This window comes from Eubalaena glacialis, chromosome 3 (genome assembly GCF_028564815.1).
Source record: "Eubalaena glacialis isolate mEubGla1 chromosome 3, mEubGla1.1.hap2.+ XY, whole genome shotgun sequence".
In the NCBI taxonomy this organism is placed as follows: domain Eukaryota; kingdom Metazoa; phylum Chordata; class Mammalia; order Artiodactyla; family Balaenidae; genus Eubalaena; species Eubalaena glacialis.
In genome coordinates this window covers 90,419,141-90,438,348 of record NC_083718.1, presented here as the reverse complement: position 1 = coordinate 90,438,348, position 19,208 = coordinate 90,419,141, and the positions used below count along the sequence as shown (strand labels likewise).

The following is a 19,208-nucleotide window of genomic DNA, read 5'->3' as shown; positions in this document are numbered from 1 at the left end:
ATATTAGGATCAAATAAACGGGTTTTGTCTGAGGAAGGAAAGAAGTTAATGGGTATGGACACTTTTCAGTTTTTCCTAACAGAGCCCACTGAGAAATTGCCAGGAAAGAGATGGGAAGATGGGGCATCTTCTCTTCTCTTCTGTGTCACCCCGGGGTGACACAGAATCATGCCATTCTCCCTCTAAGAATCCTTCAATGGTTCTCCCACAACCTTCAGGATAAAACCCAAACTCTTGAGCTCAGCACCAAAGAACATTCTGGCTCCTGCCTTTCCAGCTCGTGACGCTGCTCTCCACTTTGCATGTATGACCTGGGAGCACTGCCCTACCCCGTGATGTGGTCCTGGACGCAATACTTCTTTTCTTTGACCTCCATGTCTTTGTACGTCTTTGCCCGTCCCCCCCGTTCTTGAGAATACCACTCTGTGCCTCTCCCCAGTCAGGTTTTGCCCAGGCAATTCATCCTCAGCCTTCAGCACATCACTTACCCTGCCTGGTAACATCTTCCCGACTCCCGACTCCCGACTCCCGACTCCCGACTCCCGACTCCCGACTCCCGTCCCTCCATCCTACTCTGCTCAGGCGCAGGTTAGGTGCCGTATTTATAGCTTCTCCTGCAAGCTCAGCTGACTGTCCTCACAGCGCTCATCATGCTAAATTGAAACCACCTTTGACTTGACTGCCATTCCCCTTTAAAGGTTAACCACAATGAGGAGGAGAGAGGATGGGTCTTGTTCATTACAGTATCGCCAGCACCTGGTACAGCGCCAGCACACGGTAGGCACTAAAATAACATGGTGATTAAGTTATCAGTAGCCCTCCTTGTTCCAGATGTTATTTATTGCTCCATGGCTGAAAAGTGGGTTCTATCACCCCCTCTGTGTGTGGCAGGTAGTTGGGGGTTTCATAAAGCCCCCGTCTCATGGATGCCCTTTAATGCTGTGCCTGGGGGCCTGGATCCCACCCTCACCCATTAAATCCCAGCAGGCAGTGTTCCCTTGCTACCAGTATTTATGTGATTTTTTTTCTTCATGTCTTATAAACGTGAAAATTAAGTTGTTCAGCAAATCATTCGGCCAACTAAAGACATTCTAGCATATGCCTACCTCAGAAGTCAACGTAGCTTCTAAGATAGGTTTCTCACTAACCACCTGTGGGACGTTAATAAGCTGCATGTTTTCCAAATAGTGCTGGTGCTGCCTTTTCCAATCCAGGCTGTCGTACATCAAACAGGCAATATTTTCAAAAATGTTGGTGCCCAATTCCAGCTACAGGTGAGAGAATTCATGACAATTAGTCCTTAGTTTCATATTGTTGGAATCAGATGCATGATTTGTATCTCCCTTATAGCCAAACCTATCACTTTTTACAGGAAAGCCCTTCCCCAGCTGGTCCCCAAACCACTGAATCCAGGTCATGGTGACCAAGTCTTCATTTGGTGAGCCCTTCTTGTTCACCACAATGCAGACTGTTCCCTTTGGAGGGCCTATGGCTGCCTAGTATTGTTAAGAGCCTAATTAATGCTTCAACGAGGTGAAAAGTGCCCTATTCATTCATTTCAGCAATGTGGCCTATTATCTAGGTATCTCCATTCCTAAAGCAACTCATTAGATAGGTAATATCCATATCCTCAGCCCAAGACAAGCTGGGGATGAGCTCTTGCTTGGCGACAGACACAAGAATCGCAATGGCAATCACCCTCTCGGCTTTGCGCACCATCCCCACGAGTCCACTGCAGTATGTGTGCAATCAGGATTTCTTCCTTTCCTCACCTGTGCTACCTTTAGGGAAAAAAAACCCTAAGACATCCTGATAGACTAGTACTACTATAATACCCACAAGTTTTATGATCTGGCAAGCGGGTTATGGATCAGATACCTCTATTACCTAGGCTTTCATTTCCAGAAGTGGAAAAGCACTGTTATCACTAGGTGTGTCTGCTTGAAAGCAAAGAAAGATTAAATAGGCTCCTCCTATGTCCGAGCCGCAGCGGTAAGGTAGCGCGAGAAAGCACCTGGTGGGAGCCAGTGAATCACAGTCTGGCATGAGACCAGGCAAATGCCAAACCTCGCCCATCCTCACAGCACAGCTGTCAGTCTGGACTTCACGTGTCCCCTCTAAGACTGAGAATTCTTCAGTTAAGCTTCAAGCTGGTATTCTTTGCCCACATTCTGGCATATAAACACATTTTGGTTTGTTCGTATTTATAAGAAATATAGTAAAAACTTCTGCCCTATTATCCCTTAGGGTAACTAGCTAATTTCTTTTTAAATCAAATAGCAACTCGCATGTTAAAAGCCAGAAAATTATTTCAGCAACCAAGGGCTTAACTTGAGATGTCACAGATGTCGTTCATAGGTGGTTAGCACTTCTTGATGGGCATTTATTTGATATAAAGCTTTCGTTACCTGGGTTCAGCAGAAATACAGCTTGCCTGCCTGCAGCCAAGGGTACTAATGCTTTCCTTCTTCCAGAGAGGAAGAAGGACTACGAATACTTGGCTGGCTCCTGGCTTGGATATGAGGCCATTATCAACTTACAGATATAGCGGAGAGTGGGATACCATGTATCTACACCATATATTTAGGCTACTGGTATTAGAAATAGGTTTATTACTTTTATATTTCATAAGTAATCCCAAGTTTAAAATGAATTTTGACCTTCAATATTAAATCCAATGGCCTTTTCTTCTGTAACCCAAGTCTACTACTGAATTGCTTTCAAGGCTTTCTTTCCCCGTCATCCTCCGTGCTGGGCTGTTCACTCACAAACCATACCTTACAGAGGCATGCCTTGGCCGAAAAGTCTACTGCAGTTGGACCCAGACTGCAGCCCTGGCGTGAAGGAGATGTTCAATAAATATCTGCAAAGTGACCGATAGAAGATCGGTGTGTCCAGTTGGGCAGCATAGCTAAATGGTCTCATTCCTCACTTACCTTCATGGCCCAAATAGAGACCCTAGACATTAATCCTCTAGTTCTGAAGTCAGTATTTCAACGAAGCTGATACTATTTTTTTCAACATGAAATTTATGAACTTTAATTGCCATTAAACTCTTCCACTCTCTATTTTTAAAAAGGAAAATATAGTCACATTTACTGTCTTTAAAAATGGAGGGATTAAAATCTTCTGATGAACACTAAGTTGTTAACATTGGAATAACAAACAGGATGCTGGGAATGGTGCTGGGTCTTTTGGAGCTGCAATTGTGTGTCTTGCTGTTCACATCTATGTACTGATGCTGCAACAGAATGTCTTCTACCTTGGGCTCAATGCACATCAGCTCTTCTCAGTCTATGCCTGGGGAGTAAATAAGACACATGGAAGGCAGCCCTAGTTAGAGCAGGAGCAAAAGGTTCTTGGTTTGAGGCTGCCTTAGAAGACTCTTGGTATTGCCTCCTCTGAATTAGGATTCAAGATCTGTATGGCTGGGATCTCCTAGGCTTTATTGAACCAAAATTGCATATAAGTTCTTTACAAGGTATGTGGCCAGAACTTGGCCCAAATGAGAGGAGGACTGTTTCCACAAAACTTAAATTTGTGGATGTGGGTTTTTAAGTTAGGCATAGATTTTTATGTTCTCGGGAGAAGAGCTGGTCTATTATAGAGCAAGAGTAGAAAGCTGTCTTTCAGATGGTGTTTCAGGATCCCAGGGATATGACCTCTTTCTCAAACATATCTCACGTTTGCTGGGCATAATCTGGAATTCCAATAAAATAGGATGGAATAGTCATAGTATGACGGTACCTGGTATGCCAGTATCTCTGGGATAGAGAAACACGGCCCAACTTAACATGAAGTAGTAGAGGACAGATGGACTCTTTTCTGAGCTCAGGTTTAGAGGCAGGGGAGTGAAAGACAAAGCAGGAAAGAGGAAGATATCTAGATGAAGGAGTGGGACGACACAAAGCAAAGGGAGTCCACAGTAACCAGTTTTGCCTACAACAAGCTCTGCCTTCAGCCACAGCTTTTCTATGTTCAGCGTTGCTTCCACATATAGGTCAAGGTTTATATTTATTCTTACTATTGCCAAGGTATCAGACTTAAGTGTTCTGTTTCTACGTGGTGACATCTAACGCCTTATGTTGACAGTCTTTGTAACTCAAACTGATCTCTCCATTGCTACTTATTCAAATCCTGTCCATCCTTCAAGGTTCAGATCTAGGCTTCCCTCCTCAGTGTTTTCACTTACTTCACCCAGTGCACATCCGTTTCAAGGTAACAGAATCAGGGACTCTCATAGTGAGAACTGTCCATGCTCCAATCCATGGCCGTGCGCAGCCTACCCTTTGGCTCGGAAACTGCTCCAGGCTTTGGTGTCATTCTCCTCCTCTTACACAGCCAGGTTTGGTTGTTTGTTTGGCAGCTACCCACAGTCGTTCTCCACAGACACCTATCCTCCTCCTCCACCGTGCTTTTCCCGGCTCCCTTCACGGCATACTTGATGTGGTCCATCTCCAAGACTCTGCTTTCAGTTCAATTCCCTTTAATGCTGATATGTATCACCCTGCCAGGGATTCAACACTCCTGGGCCCCTGTTTGTTGGGACAGGGGGTCAACCAGAAAGAGACCTGAGAGGTCTCTTTTTTTTTTTTACAACAGGAATGCCTGGATAACTTCCCCAACAATGATAAATAGTTACTCAACGTTCTTTTTAAAAACACCCTCATGTATTTAGCATTTGTTACTTTTCAAAGCATCCCATGTCTTCTTTTTCTGGATTAACAGGAAACTTAGAGTGTGTTTCACATAACACATAGGTGCGTGGCACCTTGAACACTGTCTCTCTGTTTCACGGTTTTGGTCTTGCCTCTCTGCGAGCACCTCAATAGCAGGGGCCAATAAATACTCTCAGGAAATGTCTACTAACTGTTGGGCTGGGGTCAAGTCATTCTATTAAGATAGACCTTGCTGGGAAAATACAAGAAAAATACAATTTTGGCAATAAAAGCAAGGGCCTAGAAGAACAATGTTTTGAACTGATACATAAAAAAAAAGACAACGTAGTTTGACAAACTGTAAAATTTACTATCGTCACAATTAATGTATATTAAGACCCTACTGCCTAGAACATTGTTAAGGTATGAAGCAAAGCCACGTCACCAAATAAAATAACTACCATCCTTTATCTTCAACTCATCTTATTCCTTTGTCATTAATTCATACACTAAAAGATGAAGAATCAGGCTATAGTCGTTATTGGACGTTCAATGTGATCACTGTCTTGGAGATAAAGGAACCTAGCACAAAGCCTTCTCTGTAGACAGTGATTAATAAATATCTGTGGAATGAATGAATTGAGTAAATGGAACCACAGTGTCACATGTTCAAACTAGTCACTCTCATTAATGCGTGTACTAACCAACATCTCGCTGTCCGACCAGTCGGAAGGAAACTTGTCAGCCTTGACCATGTATTCAAGCCGAGCGACATCAAAGAGATTTGTTTCCGGTTTCTCATTATTCAGGATTGGTTCCAAGTACTTCCAGAAGATTTCAAGTTCTTTTATGTCGTTCTCTTTCTTCAATTTTTCAGCTTCTATATCTAATAAGAGCAACATGTTTATACTACAAAATGAGAGTGTCGAATTTCTTCCCACTTTAAGTGTTTGTGGTGAGTCATATGCATTGCACGATGTCTGTACAGTACCAGAAAATGCAAATAAAGAAATGTAATTTTGGGAAGTGTTTGGACCTAGACTATATAGTTAAATATCAGAGGATTTTACTCCTGAAATTGTTATTAACTATGAGCTTTTTCCACCCCTTTATTTTATAGTTGAGGCCCAGAAAGATTATAAGGTCACACATTTGGGGAGCTAAATATGGTCAATACTTCCATCACTCTGAGATTGTATCTATATAGGAGCAGTTTTTCTGCCAGATCACTTTTTGACTATTTTAGCATTTGTTTGCTGCATAACTGGTTAGAAATGCAGTTGATCCAGTTCTCCTTCCCACGTGGGTAAAAACAGACTGGATCCATGATTTCTGCTTCAGTTAACTTTTGGTCACATTGAAATAGTTACTGGCTTGTCTGGGCATTTGTGCTCTGACTGTATAAAATAATGACAGTTTTCCATAAAGTTATACTTGAAAATTTGTCTGACATGGTTTGGTTTTTCCATCTATAACTAAATAGGTTCTACTACTAAGATCTCACTATTCTACTGTAAAGTCTCTTTTTCTATGATTTTATTTTTATATATTAAATATTTTTAACAGAAAGACTATGGAGCTTATGCAGCATTTTCTCACTGGCTTCAATAATAAGTTATTGAATGTTACAACTAGGCTTTGAGATAGAAATAGCTAGGTTTGAATCTCAACTCTTTTACATAATAGCTGCCTCTAGACAGGGTCGTTTTTGGTAAAATGGAAATAATAAAACATACTTCCAAGGGTTGCCATGGAAACTACATGAATCAACACACTTAAAGCCCTTAGCATTGAGCCTAGTCCCAAGACCTGTGCCCAATAAATGGTAGCTATTATTATTATCAGGGGTAGCCATTTCTAACCTGGAACAGCAATTTAAAAAATGTTGTGTTATAGAAATCCGGATGCGGCTGTATAGGTTACAAAGCCCTGTGAAAGGATATTACTAATAAATAACAAAAAAGCGCAATAGCATATGGCAAAAAGAGCTTGGACTTCCAGGTCACACAGGCTTATATTGCATCCTAATTTTACTATCTGAAGTAGACAGTAGACTTTGTTCCCATCCCACAGAGGGAGTCTAGTACGATTCCCTTAGATGAAGACCCTGAGGTCTGAATAGTAGTGTAGTGGCTGAATAGTAGTGTAGTTGGAACTTCATCCCACAGCTTCCTGGTCTAAGGCCTGGAAGATAAGCATTCCCTCTGATTTATCAGAATAAGCCAGTAGCAAAGCTGAGCAAGAATCCAAGGTTATGACCTCCCTTGGGCCATTTGGTGACTGTGGCTTCTGGCAGAATAGATTATCTACAGATGATCCATCCCATTCATGCTTTAGGTAAAAGTTATAGAGCAAAATTCCTGAGAAATATAGTTGAATAACCAAGTCTATGTTCTCTGTGGCTACACAGGGATAGAAACATAGGGTATGATTTGAATTTGCAAAATTTACAACACCTGGCTAGTGCAAGTGGCATAAATAGCAACTCAAAGTCTCGAAAGGATTTAATAATGTATGTATTGTATGACTATGGTTTGGGCAGAAAATTGTATTTGTACCTTAAGGACAGTGGGTAATATTGAAGGACTCAGTAAGTTGTGTAGCAGACTGCATACCTTCTGGCTGAAGAAAACTTTCCTGCTGCTGGCTAACTGCTGCCAGGTGTGTCTGCAGAGGTTCATAATTCTCTGATGATATTTTAATCACGCTGCTTATGGGAATGCCAAGCTCAGTCATGATCGCTAATAACTGAGGATTGTTGAAGCCCACAACTATAATGTAATGCTGGGCACCGTCATCTGGCTCATCGTCTGTTCAAAATACCGTAGAGAAGAGCAGCCGTCATTTTAAAAGAGAACAGGTTGCACTCAGCCAGTTCAATGGCTCTATACATTATGCATGCGTTTATCATCCCTCGGGCTTGCCAAAAGCAGTCCGGTTGGCTGGGAGGTAGTCATGTTGACTGGTTTTCATTATTGCCCTTCCAGTAAGAAGGCTGTGGCCATTTTACAAAATATTAAATCACTTTTGCAAATGAGACATAGGCGTAATAGGAGGACAAACATACAGAGGGCCTGTCGTCATGGAAAATGTGTGCTTGGGTTTTTCTAAAAAAAAAAAAAAAGTCTAGGCTGTAATTTTTCTTGGTTCTAATCTCTTTTGAGCAACATCTGGCTTTACTCCTGAATTACAAGTAGCTGCAGCTTTGTGGTATTTTATATGCAGAGGTGCTTACAGAAGAGGGAAACATTGAATATGAACAAACTCCCTACCAAAGCATTCTGTGTGTTTATGCCAATAGGTGTGCATGCTGAATATGGGTTATGTAGCAACTATATATTTATTGTATTCAAATTAAAAAATATATATTGCTCACTTTCCTAAAATTTTTCTCCTCAATTTTGTCTTGGCTATACTGTTCTATAAGTGTTAAAACATGAGTTTATATTAGAACGTGAGACTCTGGGGGGTGAGAATAATTGTTGTACTTTAATATCAATACTAGATGGTACACGAAAACATTACGTCTCACAATGGTTCATCAAGATCAATTTAAAACTAGAGCGACAGATGCACAAACTTTTTATCTTCAAGTAGTGATTTTTCTTCAGCTACTAAAACAAATCAGTATTGATACTGCTCACGGAATCCATAATATAATTGCTTCTATGTCTAGTGGGTTTAGAGCAGAGGTATATTAGGGGAGTCAAACTGTCAAAGGATGTGAAGAGGTGCCATCTCATTTAAATACGATGCAAATAAAAAACAGTAGCTCCACTTGGGTTCATGGGAAGGTGGCAATGAATTACTCATAGCTGCCCAAGTCAAATAATTTTTTATATCAATAATCTAAATGAAAGAAAATTCTGGTTGTTCTATCTAGGACAGATAGTGGGAGAAGCTGAGGTCAGGAAGCTACGTGCTCTGAGTCACAAATTAACAGGTCTGATTTTATTACCACTGTATTACACTCATGACAATAATCACTTTTTACTTTGCCTTATAAGTGTTTCTGACTTTCTCAAATGTTCCCAACAAGATAGTAAGCTCCTCGGTGGCACAGTCAGCTAGTTAATTCATCTTTTATCTGCACTATGAAAATGTGCCTACAGAAAGACACATGCTAAAGAAATATTGGCTGAAAACAAAAATGAATTGCAAATAGAAATATTTTTCTATTAGGGTGTCATGGGGAGTATAGGATTTATGCTTTTAAAAAGGTGAAAAGGCTGGGGAAGATTAAGCATAGTGGTTGGAATGATTTTTCAAGTTTGTAGGTCATCAGGCAAGAAGTGAAAGGAGCATCTTACTGACCAATGTAATGTTTGGTGTCATCCTCTTCTCCCCTTCTTACTAACTGGGTGGTCTTTTTTACTGCTGTGTTTGCCTCAGGCTGGTCCTTTCCCTTTCCTTTGGCAACCTTGGCCATTGGGGACTTTTTCTCCTTGGGAGATTTTGCTTTCCCTTTATCCTTTTCTACCTTAAATCTGTCTTCTATCACCTGGAAAGACAGAATACTTTTGATTAAACCATACAGTGAGCAGGCAATGGCTTTTCTACTGTCAGGTAAATTAAATCTTTATTTCATTCAATCACTCCTTTACTCACTGATTCATTCTTCAAGCCAGGATAGTGGAGATTCCAGGTTGAGCCTAAGCTGAGAGAAGGCACATCAAGCACAAAGACTAGAGGGGTGGATGCTAGGAGACTGTCACACACACACATCTTTCTGGAAGGGAATTCATCTTAAAGGAGCCCCCCTTGGCCTAATAAACAACCTCAGTTAGTGGCTGGCAGGGAGAGTGGTGGATTCTGAGTACATTGTGACGGCAGGGACTTAAGTTTATCAAGTAGCCTAACCCTGGGGTCTCTATCTGGGTCTAACAAAGGTTTTCCTTTCAAACAATTGCCAAAACCTTTGTACCTTACGTCATAATGTAATTACACTTTCCATTCATGTGTTATAAATACATATAGGTTGAGTTCACTGAAATGACGTGGTAGTATTGGACCGTACAGAAGATCCAAAATATGCTTATGTTATTTATTTTTCCCATGTTCAACAAAGTTGGGCACAAAAATAACTAAACTAAATTACTGTAGCAACATTGGGGGTTCTGTATTTTCCTGAGGTCGTGAAACCAAATTTGAAGAACTCAGTCCTAAGACGTTAGAGACAAGGAAAGTAGAAGATATATTGTTTTGGCACCCTGCTAACAGAAGGTAGCACAGGAGGGGAGAGGAGCGTCTGCATCCTCTACGTGGCTTCTGGATGTTGACGGTTCCAGAGAATCCAGTTTTGTTTTGTTTTTTAATCTTTTTCACCACTCCCCGTGGCATGTGGGATCTTTGTTCCTCGACCAGGGATCGAACCCACGCCCCCTGCAGTAGAAGCATGGGGTCTTAACCACTGGACTGCCAGGAAAGTCCCAAACCCAGTTTAGCTGTAGCACCCGGAGGAAGCATCAGAGGTGCCCATGGACCCTCCGTGCATGCCTGGTACCTGTGGCTCCAGTGGTGGGGAAACTCAACCTCCCCACCACCTGCTCCTCAACAGAGGGAAATATCAGTGGAGGCTGCAGATGTCATTAATAGCCTTGGATAGAGGCAGCAAGGAAAGCACAAGGTAAAGTACAGAGGTATGAAAAGCCCCAGTGTTTCTCTCTGCACCAGATACAAACTGGCCCATAAAAATAGGGTTGGCATATGCTAATGCATAGGAATCTCAAAAAACGGTACTGATGAACCTAGTGGCAGGGCAGGAATAAAGACGCAGACGTAGAGAACGGACTTGAGGACACAGTGGGGAAAGGGGAAGCTGGGATGAAGAGACAGTAGCATTGACATATATACACTACCAAATGTAAAATAGATGGCTAGTGGGAAGCTGCTGCATAGTGCAGGGAGTTCAACTCGATGTCTTGTGACCACCTAGAGGGGTGGAGTAGGGAGGGTGGGAGGGAGGCTCAAGAGGGAGGAGATATGGGGATATATGTATACATATAGCTGATTCACTTTGTTGCACAGCAGAAACTAACACAACATTGTAAAGTAATTATACTCCAATAAAGGCGTGAAAAAAAAATAGGGTTGAGCTCTATCCCCTTGAGCTCCTACTCTGCTGGGGAAGAAAGAGAAAAAAGCATATGAACAGAGAAACAAAAGTATGACTGAAAATTTTCATGAATTTTATGAAGGATAAAACCCAATGTAATAATAGACACACAATTCACCACTCGCTAGTAAGCTGGTGATGGAAGGCCTCTGAGGGAGTGACATTTGAGTGAAGACCTAAAGGATGAGGAGCATCCATGTGAGAAGCAGGGGAAAGGTGAAGTGTGTGCCAGAGGCCCTGAGTTATAAAGGAGATGGGTATGCGCAGGGAACTGAAAGGAGGTGAGTATAGCAGGAGAATAGTGGGCAAGGGAGAGAGTGGCCAGGATGAGGCGGGGAAGGCAGGGCATGGGCCAGGTCATCCAGGGCTTTTGTGGGGGCTGGTTCACAAGTTTATATTTTATTAAAAATGCATTGGAAAGACCATAAAGGGTTTAAATGGAGGACTACTGTGATTTTGCAAGATAGGAAACCAGAAGACCAGTAAGGAAACTCTAGCAGTAGTCCAGACAAGACCTAACAGTAACTCAGTTTAAAGTGTTGGTAGAGTGGAGAAATGTAGATGGATTTAAGATCTATTGTGGATGTTGAAATTACAGGGGTTGAAAGATTAGAGACAAGGAATGAAGGAGGAGGCAACAACGATAATGCTCTGGATTTAGTTTGAATAACAAGTTGGTTGATGGCGCCACTCACAGAGACAGAAGCATTGGGGTGAGAAATAATTTTTACTTAAGGTGGGTGGACTATTCAGAAAGATCTTGTTAAATCCAAGATGCTCCTGAGATGACAAGGAGACAATTGAATACACATGTTCTCCTCTCAGAAGAGAGATGTGGCTGGAGTTACAAATTCAGCTGTGGGTAACATAGAGATAGTAGTTAACTGCACAGGAAGAGATTAGACCCCCTGGGGAAAGAGGTCTCAAGAAATATGAGAATTGAACCTGGGATCATGCTGGAAACTCCAATACTTACCAACTGGGTATAGGAGGGGATGTGGGTAAAAGAGAGAAGTGACTTAGAAGGTAGGAAAAATTACAGAGTATGCAGCTAGAGAACCAAGGGACTGAAAAGTATGGGTAGTTATAGGCAACATTATGGGAGCAGTTATGGTGGAGTGTGGAGGTAGTGAACACAGAGGCAGGAACAGTTGGGTGACCACTTGTGTGGACAACGGTTTCAAGAAGTTTCCTTGTGAGCACTATGCACAATAGCCAAGACATGGAAACAACCTAAATGTCCATCAACAGATGAATGGATAAAGAAGAAGTGGTGCATATATACAGTGGAATACTACTCAACCATAAGAAAGAACGAAATAATGCCATTTGCAGTATGGATGGACCTAGAGATTATCATACTAAGTAATGTAAGTCAGAAAGAGAAAGACAAATACCATATGATAGCACTTATATGTGGAATCTAAAATATGGCACAAATGAACCTATCTATGAAACAGAAACAGACTCATGGACATAGAGAACAGACTTGTTGTTGCCAAGGGGGAGGGGGTGGGGGAGGGAGGGAGTGGGAGTTTGGGGTTAGTAGAGGTGAGCTATTATATAGAGAATGGATAAACAACAAGGTCCTACTGTATAGCACAGGGAACTAGATTCAATATCTTTTGATAAACCATATTGGAAAAGAATATTAAAAAATGCATGTATATATGTATAACTGAATCACTTTGCTGTATAGCAGAGATTAACACAACATTGTAAATCAACTATACTTCAATAAAAAAGTAAAAAACAAAACTAATGTAAATGCATACAAAAAAAAAAGATAAAGAGAACAGCCTTAAAAGAAAAAAAAAAAAAAGATGTTTGCTTGTAAAGGGGAACTGGGGATCTGAGATTGTTCAGTGGATGAGTGGGCAGAAGGGGAGTATAATGTCAAGCTATGTACGTATGCAAGTAAAGTCAGGAGATACTGTGTTTGCAGGCTGATGGAATGATCCAGCAGAGAGGGGGACATTGAAAACATGGGGGAGACTAAAGTCCTTGAGGAAAAAAGATGGGATAAGATGAAGAGAATGTGTCAATAACTGGACTTTGATAGGAAGAAAGGCAATTTCTCAGTTTAATGAAAGAAGCAAAGAGGGGATGAGTGGCTGGGTGTAGGTGCAAGAAAGAGAGAGGTCTTGATGGTGCTTGGGGAATGTTTCAATGTTTTCAAGTGAAGGATGAGGCAAGGTTATCAACTCAAGATGGGCAGGTATGAGGTAGGAGATTTGACTAGAGAAGATAATGTGAGTCATCTCAGAAAGTGGGAGAGCAACCTTACAGAAGAAATATGGTAGAACTCTCTGCCAATGTGGAGAGCTTATTGGAAATTTTGAGATTGTTCATTGAAAATGAAACCAGAGCCCAAATCAGTGCCCCTGACTGCAATCAGCTCGGAGGTACCGGTAAGACTCGTGCAAGCAGGCGCTCTCCCAGCCACACCTTGGATCATGGTGAGTCCACTAGAGGGAAAAACACCTGTGCAGCTGTGAGGTGGACAGCTAGCCTCACCACAGAGAAGTCCCAACTTGGCCAAAAAAAATCTACCAGAAACTTCTACAGCTATCATTTGAAATAAAATCGCAGGGTGATCTTTAGAACTGAAGAGAAGAAACTGTTTTAGATTAAATTATTGTGAAGTTCACCTTCATTCATTTCATTCACCTTTATACATGCATTCATATTCCATCATTCCAAAAAACATTTCCTGACTGCAGTGGACATTTGTGTCCCAGTAAGGCAGTAAAAGGGCCCTCTGGCCCTGCAGGCTCTCCTGGGTGGGGTGTAGGACCTGTGCAGACACATAGCTCTCATTCCTTTGGAGTCTCTCTAGCAAAGATTGGGGTTCTATAAGGTAAGCCACTTCCTGAGCCCTTTCTCCTGTAAGGTTTCTTAGGATCCTAGAGAAAGCAAGGCTGATCACAACCAAAATTTCAAAGTAAGTGGTAACTTAGCAGAGACACAGCTATACAGTATGATACGTGCTTTCTAGACGTCATCGTCTTTAATTTGTTCTCACAAAGCAACATGCCAAATGGGTAATTTTATTCCCATTGGATAAATTAAGACCCCTAGTTTTCCTCACAAACACACAGCTGTGGTAGAGACACAAGTTGGTGTGACTCCAAACCTCAAACTCATTTTATTTCCATGGTTCTCCTGTAGCCTCAGCCTTCGACGTCCTCGCAACCTTCTTCTCCATGCTTGTCTGCCCTCTCTCTACTCCATCTTTCCAAGGGCTGAATAATACTAGCTGAATGCTCTTCTGTTTCTCCGTGTGCTTCACTTCCCTCAGCACCTCTTTCTGCTCAGTGCCCTCTTTCCCTCTCTTTCTTTTTGCCTTTGCATTCCCTTAGCAAGGCCACACTTGGTACCCTGGAGACAAGCATCTTTTAAACTAATTTCCAGTAACACTGAAATTAGCAATACCGATCTCCCTCTTTTCACAAAAGCATTTAAAAAGTAATTCTAGACCTACTAGAGAATGGACTTGAGGATTTGGGGAGGGGGAAGGGTAAGATGTGACAAAGAGAGAGAGTGTTATGGACGTATATACACTACCAAACGTAAAATAGATAGCTAGTGGGAAGCAACCGCATAGCACAGGGAGATTAGCTCGGTGCTTTGTGACCACCTAGAGGGGTGGGATAGGGAGGGTGGGAGGGAGACGCAAGAGGGAGGAGATATGGGAACATATGTATATGTATTACTGATTCACTTTGTTATAAAGCAGAAACTAACACACCATTTTAAAGTAATTATACTCCAATAAAGATGTTAAAAAAAATTAAAAAATAAATAAATAAAATAAAATAAAAAAAAAGTACTTCTAAATCCTGATTTACTTCTTTAAGTATGTTTTTAAATTCTAAAAATAATCATTATTGAAAAATTGGAAAAAAACATAGAGAACTTACAAAAATCACAATTCCACCATCCAGAGAAGATGAGTGAAGAGGCTATTATAATGCATTCTTTCAAATTATGTTTAGGCGTCATTTTAATTTAATCGTTATTGTTGTCTCTATATAACCTAGTGTTCTGCATTTTCCATTTAACAGTGGATGTATGTTTAATTGGTAGCATATCAAGAAGTACTGCTATGTAAAGTATTTCTCATAGCGACTATATATGCGATTTCCTGGTGTGCAGAGACACTAAATGGTAGAGAACAGAAGCAAATGGAAGCACCTGGGTCCTCCTGGGTGCCAGGGGCAGGCAGAGAAGTCCTTGGTAAATTTCTGAACATGTTCTTTGCCCTACCCAGTCCCCACTACTCCCCTGTGCCTGACTCTAGTGGTGGTCTCCCTACTCCTCTCCTGTATCCAGTCTGTATGTCCCAACCTCCACACCTGAGCTGAACCAGGACAGTCCCTTTGTTCCTCTGCTTCTGAACAATGATTGACTACTTGGCCCCTTAGAATTCTACTCTGGTCAAAAGGTCCATCCTTTTCTACTAAGCCCCAATTGCAGGAAAATCACCTCCTATCTCCTTCCCTTTCCCTCTCTTCTCTCACATTCTGAATAAGCCCCTCCCCTCTATGGGTTTACGTCTTGGGATTTGAGGGTGGGAGTGGGGAGAAGTGAACCAAGTTTTCTGAGCCCCCTCCTAAATCATAAGCTAAAATTTGTTCAACACCAATCTCTTTTGCCTTTCTTGCTTTTGGGTAGCATAACATGCGTGTTCCCATTCAGGGTCATCTACTTACAACTGAAAGAACTCAGAGGAAACTCTTGCCAATTCAAGATAAAAATTTAGGAGGTGTGTATCTAACAGGCCCCTCTTTCTACCGTGTTTGGGGAACACATGCTCCCCAGCATATGAAGGGAGAGTCAAGTTCATTACAGAGTACATTTTCTTTAAAATGCACTGTGTACCAAAAGCATCTGGATGCCTCCTCATCCTGTGGGAAGGCTTTGGGTAGGCATGGAGATTTCTTACCAGTTAAGCTACATAGCAGACATGGGGCTCTTGTCTTAGCAACAAACAAAAATGTATTAGGGTTTCACACACTCGCTTGAGTATTAACGTGACACCTACCTAGAATCCTTAATCTTGCTATTCTCACCTCTTAAAGGGAAAAATACAAAATTCTCCCTCTCTGGAATTGGGCAACCTAGTTATTTGATGCTTCAAAAATATTTTAGACTGTATTTTATTTCTAAATTACTTAATACCAAAATTCAAATACCTCGATGGGTATTCATTCTGTTGTTCTTCACAGTGAAAGGGAAGTAAATGGTAAAAGTCAGTGGAACTGGTGGTAAATACCTATACTTCCTCTTACTTTTATAGATAATAGCACATCTACATATTTGTGTATAACTTTGTGTTTCATATATGTTCTATCATAAGATTCCCACAATAATATTATTAAGGATATAGATAAGAAAAGATGTCACTGCAGTTAAATGACTAAGTCACTCCACTATTATGTGACTTACGAGAAACAGGGTCTATCTTCTGAGTGCTACTCAGTTCTCTTTCAAGATATCACTCTATCTCATAAACAATCTATTGGTCACAGATGATGAGAGGACAATAGATGGACTGAAAGAAATATGGTGTCAAGTAAGTTTGAAAGACAATAGATTAAACAATATTAAAGAGATTTGTTTTCATGAAACTCCTCCATCTTTAATAAGCTAATATAAAGTTAATTTGAACCGGGGGTCATTTGTTATCTTTTTTAATGGAGAACTGGGTCTAAATGGTTCCAGAACCTATTTTGGAAAGAAAAGGTTGTGGGAACATTTGGGGGCCCAATTAATCCATTTCTATAAACGTATGCTAAGGAAATTATCCAAAATATGAAGAATTGTATATGGTAAGGTTGTTCATCACAACATTGTTTATTATGAAACAACACAGAAATAATGGAAATGTTCAACAATAAAGGAACTTTAAGAAAAGTTTGGTAGTCAATAAAATGTCACCTAGCCAATAATAACGATAGATGTGGATGCTGTGATAATGAGAAAAAATTATGGTATATTTTAATTGAAAAAACTGGATTAAAATTTCTTTTTACAATGATTACAGCTATGTAAAGAAACAAATCCACAGAAACAAAGGAAATATACCAAAATGTTAACATTAGTTATAACAGGGTTACAGCATTATGAACATTTTGCTTTTCCTTTTCTATATTTTCTATTTCTTTCCCCTCCCTGCTTACCTGCCAAATAGAAAATATAATGTATGGGATTGAGTTAGGAGCTTGCTTTTCTAGAGAGTGGCTGAGGTGTAGAAAACGTAAGCCTACGAATATACTGGGTTCACTTGACCAAATGATGCAATCTAAAGATTGCACAAAGTCCTGGGGTGCCACATTGCCATCTTCAGGGTGCAATTCTTCATCCACAGACTCAGAACATGGCCCTGTCTGTGTGTGGTGGTGGTGAGGGGGTGGGTCTGATGTCTACCTGATGTCTGTCTCCTGCACGATCCTACGTGATTTAGAGGTTTTAGCAGCGGATCAGCCAATTCTATCCAACTTCAACGTCCAGAAGGGCAGAGAGAAGGGCTAAGGATGTTTGAAATAATCCCAGGAAGTCTCTTTCTAAGAGATTCCCCCAGAGACCAGCTCATTTCTGGGCAGGGGGTTGGGACTGGATAAGAAGTCAGGATTCACTTGGGAATTGGTGGTTGGTTAGCTCAGTGGCCTTTGTCTTTGGTGGGCTTTGTTCCTTTCTTTGACCAGTCCCCCCCGCTTAACCTCAGGATGTTTTATGCAACATGGAATTACATGATATAATTAGCGAGTTGGAAGATCCCACTGAGCAAAGCCATTTGCTCCTTCAAAGAAGCATCCCTGGGAAGTTCTCTACTGATTGTGAGCCAAGAGTGCTGTTTTGCGTAATTATTGAGACACACTCAGAAGGGGTATGTACAGTGGTTAAGAACATAATCTTAGAGTCTGACAGTTCTGGATTTAAACCCTGAGTAGCTATTTAGCCTTGGGAAAGTTACTTAGCTTTTCACACCCTCAGTTTCCCCATCTGCAAATTGAGAATAATACTCTGTAACTCATAAAGTTATTTAAAACGTTAAATGTTAAAGCATATGTAAAGAGCTTAGTATAGTGGCAAGCAGTCAATAATGGTAGCTAATTACTATTATTAGCTGCTGTAACTGTAGCTATTTGTATTTCAAAATACTGCTCTATTTTAAATGTGTGTGTTTCTTTACATTTTTCCTGAAGTCTGTAAAAAGGTTTCATTAATTAATAGCATCCCAATTAGGAAAGCACTGCTCTAGTTTACAGATAAGCCAGCCAGGGAATCAGTTATAATTTACCCTGAATTGTTGAATTTTGTAGCTCTTCAGATCCAACAGTTTTGTTGGTAGTATCCTCATTTCGATAATCCAGCCTCAAAGAATTCCATCCAGTTAGTGAGGCAAGTTATTCCTTTCCTGAAACCACACGGGTCCCTCTAAACTGAGTTTCTGCTCTTCCTCTATTTGATTTCTTAGAATAGTTTCTGAAGATTTTAACCACAACTGAATCAAAACTAACCAGCCTGTAATTTCCTGGTATGTCCCTATGGCCTTTCTTTTAAAACAAAACACACATACAAAATGGCATTACATTGGCTGGTTTCCAGTGTTTCGGGGTTTTAACTGGAGTAAGCTGGAAAACGTCTGTGAAATTTACCCTAATTTCTCTTTGTCGGTCCTTTGGAGCAGGCTCTGGGTTGTTTGGGCTTCATCATGATATCTGATCAAATTTAGGTGCTTTTAATTTTGAGATGTTTTAAGAAAAGTTTACCAATACCATCTGTCCATATTCTTTACTGCCTGTCTTCCATCTATTCAATTCTAGGACATTGAAAAATAAGGCAACTTGTACTAAGTAGATAAGCCAGAAAGAGAAAGAACTGTTCTGCTTTTATATAAAAGATATGCTAAAAATATCCAAGAAAATATGGACTGGTTATTTGAATTCACAAATTAAAAGCACAGTTAGAATATATTTGGATCTTTTCCTAAAACCTATCCAAATGTTCTGAACTCAACTCAGAGGCACAGACTAGATTTAGTTTGGCTGATTATTTAAATGGGTTAATTTTGCTCTTATTATAGCCATTTTTAATTTTTTGATGATTAAATGTTTTCTTTTAGCTGAATTCTCAATATATTTTAAATATTTTGATTCACAATGAAGTGTTTTGGTTTTAAAAAACGTTTATAATTAATATATAACATAAAAGTTGGAGTTAAAAAGAAGTAAAAATGTGAAAAATACTGTAATATTCAGATAATGACTAAATTAAAACATGGTCAGAATAGAAACCAAGCAATTTATTTTAAAATTATAATGAACCTTACGAAAATATATGTGCCTAATACATTGTTTCTCTAAATGTTTGTTAAGTTAATGAATTAACAACAAATTGATAATGATATAACTAAAAATGCAGAATAA

General features: G+C 40.4%; 1 protein-coding gene across 1 annotated transcript in view; it reads right to left on the bottom strand.

Moving 5' to 3' along the window:
• The window catches only part of SPAG17 (sperm associated antigen 17), a 225,414-nt gene that overhangs the window by 147,372 nt on the left and 58,834 nt on the right, over positions 1 to 19,208 (bottom strand). Inside the window, exons 5-8 of the mRNA XM_061186106.1 lie at positions 8,973 to 9,159; positions 7,274 to 7,468; positions 5,363 to 5,544; positions 1,107 to 1,268 (exon numbers count right to left, since the gene is read on the bottom strand). Of these exons, the coding sequence (XP_061042089.1) occupies positions 1,107 to 1,268; positions 5,363 to 5,544; positions 7,274 to 7,468; positions 8,973 to 9,159 (726 nt within the window). The remainder of the gene's footprint in view (positions 1 to 1,106; positions 1,269 to 5,362; positions 5,545 to 7,273; positions 7,469 to 8,972; positions 9,160 to 19,208) is intronic.